Source organism: Eimeria necatrix, genomic scaffold, assembly GCF_000499385.1.
Source record: "Eimeria necatrix Houghton genomic scaffold, Enh_scaff329, whole genome shotgun sequence".
Taxonomy (NCBI): domain Eukaryota; phylum Apicomplexa; class Conoidasida; order Eucoccidiorida; family Eimeriidae; genus Eimeria; species Eimeria necatrix.
In genome coordinates, this window is record NW_013655325.1 from 1 (window position 1) to 1909 (window position 1909).

At 63.1% G+C, this 1909-nt stretch overlaps 2 protein-coding genes across 2 annotated transcripts in view; one reads left to right on the forward strand and one right to left on the reverse strand.

The window, feature by feature from the left end:
• Position 1: 1 nt before the first annotated feature.
• ENH_00043950 (hypothetical protein) lies at positions 2-213 on the forward strand (the record flags this gene model as incomplete). Its single annotated transcript, XM_013585409.1, has 1 exon — positions 2-213. A coding segment is annotated over one exon (212 nt), but the record flags the coding sequence as incomplete, so codon positions are not given.
• Positions 214-339: 126 nt separating this feature from the next.
• ENH_00043960 (hypothetical protein, conserved) overlaps positions 340-1909 on the reverse strand; it is a gene marked incomplete at both ends in the record, with an annotated part of 6551 nt that continues 4981 nt past the window's right edge. Inside the window, one exon of the mRNA XM_013585410.1 lies at positions 340-1678. Within this exon, the coding sequence (XP_013440864.1) occupies positions 340-1678 (1339 nt within the window). The remainder of the gene's footprint in view (positions 1679-1909) is intronic.

A 1909-nucleotide genomic window follows, 5' to 3' on the forward strand; every position in this document is an offset into this window, starting at 1 on the left:
CAGCAGCAGCAGCAGCAGCAGCAGCAGCAGCAGCAGCAGCAGCAGCAGCAGCAGCAGCAGGACTTGTCTGAGCATGAGGGGCAGCAGCATGAAGTGGTAGTCGTAAATGAGAATGACATCTCCTTCGACATAGTTTGCTGCAACAGCAGCAGCAAACTCTTGGTTCATCAGCACGTAGCCCTGGAAGTCCAGGTGCGAGAAGCCAGTCCCTGAAAATAAATAAATAAATAAATAAATAAATAAATAAATTAATTAATTAATTAATTAATTTAATTAATTAATTAATTAATTAATTTGTTTTGGCTTTTGTTTGGTCCCTCTTTTGTTTTATTTGGCTGTTTATTCGCGGCGAAAGCATTTTTGCTGCAGCAGCAGCAGCAGCAGCTGCTGCTGCTGCTGCTGCTTGCTGCTGTGCTGCTGCTGCTGCTGCGGCAGCAAGACGGCGAGCGGGCTCTTCGCCCGGAGCGCCACTTCAGCTGCTGCAGCAGCGCCTGCTGCAGCAGCTGCTGCTGCAGCAGCACACCGCCGCCACCGCCGCCGCCGCTGCTGCTGCTGCTGCTGCTGCTGCTGCTGCTGCTGCTGCTGCTGCTGCTGCTGCTCACCGACAGGGGGCGTTCTGCAGTGGAAAAGAGTGTTGAGGATTTGTTCGGCAAAGCATTCTTTTTGTGCTGCTTTGGAAAGCAAAAGGGGACAAACATGGGGGTAGCTGTCTTTGACTCGCAGCAGCAGCTGCTGCTTGATGAGCTGCTGCTCCGAAGCAGTAAACCCTAATTCAGAGAGTTCAAACCCTAAATCAGCGATTAACAAACTCCGCACAAACGGCCGCAACGTGCTGCTGATGTCCCACGCAATGTCGGAAGCACTTATCGTCACCAGGCCCTCCTCCGCTGCGCTGCTGCTGCTGCTGCTGCTGCTGCTGCTGCTGCTGCTGCTGCTGCTGCTGCTGCGGCTGCTGCGGCTGCTGCTGCTGCTCCGACGGCTCTGGCTCCGGCTGCTCGCGCTGCTGCGCCGGCTCCCAGGCGCCTCGGACCCCGCTCCTCGCTCCTGCTGCTGCTGCTGCTGCTGCTGCTGCTGCTGCTGCTGCTGCTGCTGCTGCTGCTGGCGGTGGTGATGGTGGTGGTGGTGGTGGTGGTGGTGGTGGTGGTGGTGCCCTCCTTCTGCTGCTGCTTCTGCTGCTGCTGCTGCTGCTGCTCCTGGGTCTGTCGGACTCGGCAGAGACGGACACGGCTGCGACTTGCTGCTGCTGCTGCTGCTGCTGCTGCTGCTGCGGCCGATGCTAACGCTATCAGCTACCTCCACTGCTTGCTGCCTGTCCCCCGCTTCATCCGTCTGCTGCTGCTGCTGCTGCTGCTGCTGCTGCTGCTGCTGCTGCTGCTGGTGATGGTGATGGTGATGGTGGTGCTGGTGGGTACTTTCTTCTGAAAATGCATGCGCGGGCCCTCCCACGGAGGGCCCCCCCAGCTGTTCCCCAGGGGGCCCCCCGATGGGGGCCCCCATGGGGGCCCCCGTGGGGGCCCCCTGGGGGGCCCCCTGGGGGGCCCCCGCGGGGGCCCCCTGGGGGGCCCCCAGCAGCAAATTGCGAATGGCTTTGCCCCTGTGGGGCTCCAGCTGCATTTCGCTGCGGACTCTCCGCAGCAGCTCTTGAGCCATTGCGAGGGAACGCAGACGATTGGCGTCTCTGCTGCAACTCTCCCCTTCCAACTGGGGCCCCCCGGGGGCCCCCAGGGGGCCCCCTAGGGGCCCCCCCAGGGGGCCCCCCAGGGGGCCCCCCAGGGGGCCCCCCAGGGGGCCCCCCAGGGGGCCCCCCAGGGGGCCCCCCAGGGGGCCCCCCAGAGAGCTCCCCAGGGGGCCCCCCAGGGGGCCCCCCAGGGGGCCCCCCAGGGGGCCCCCCAGGGGGGCCCCCAGGGGG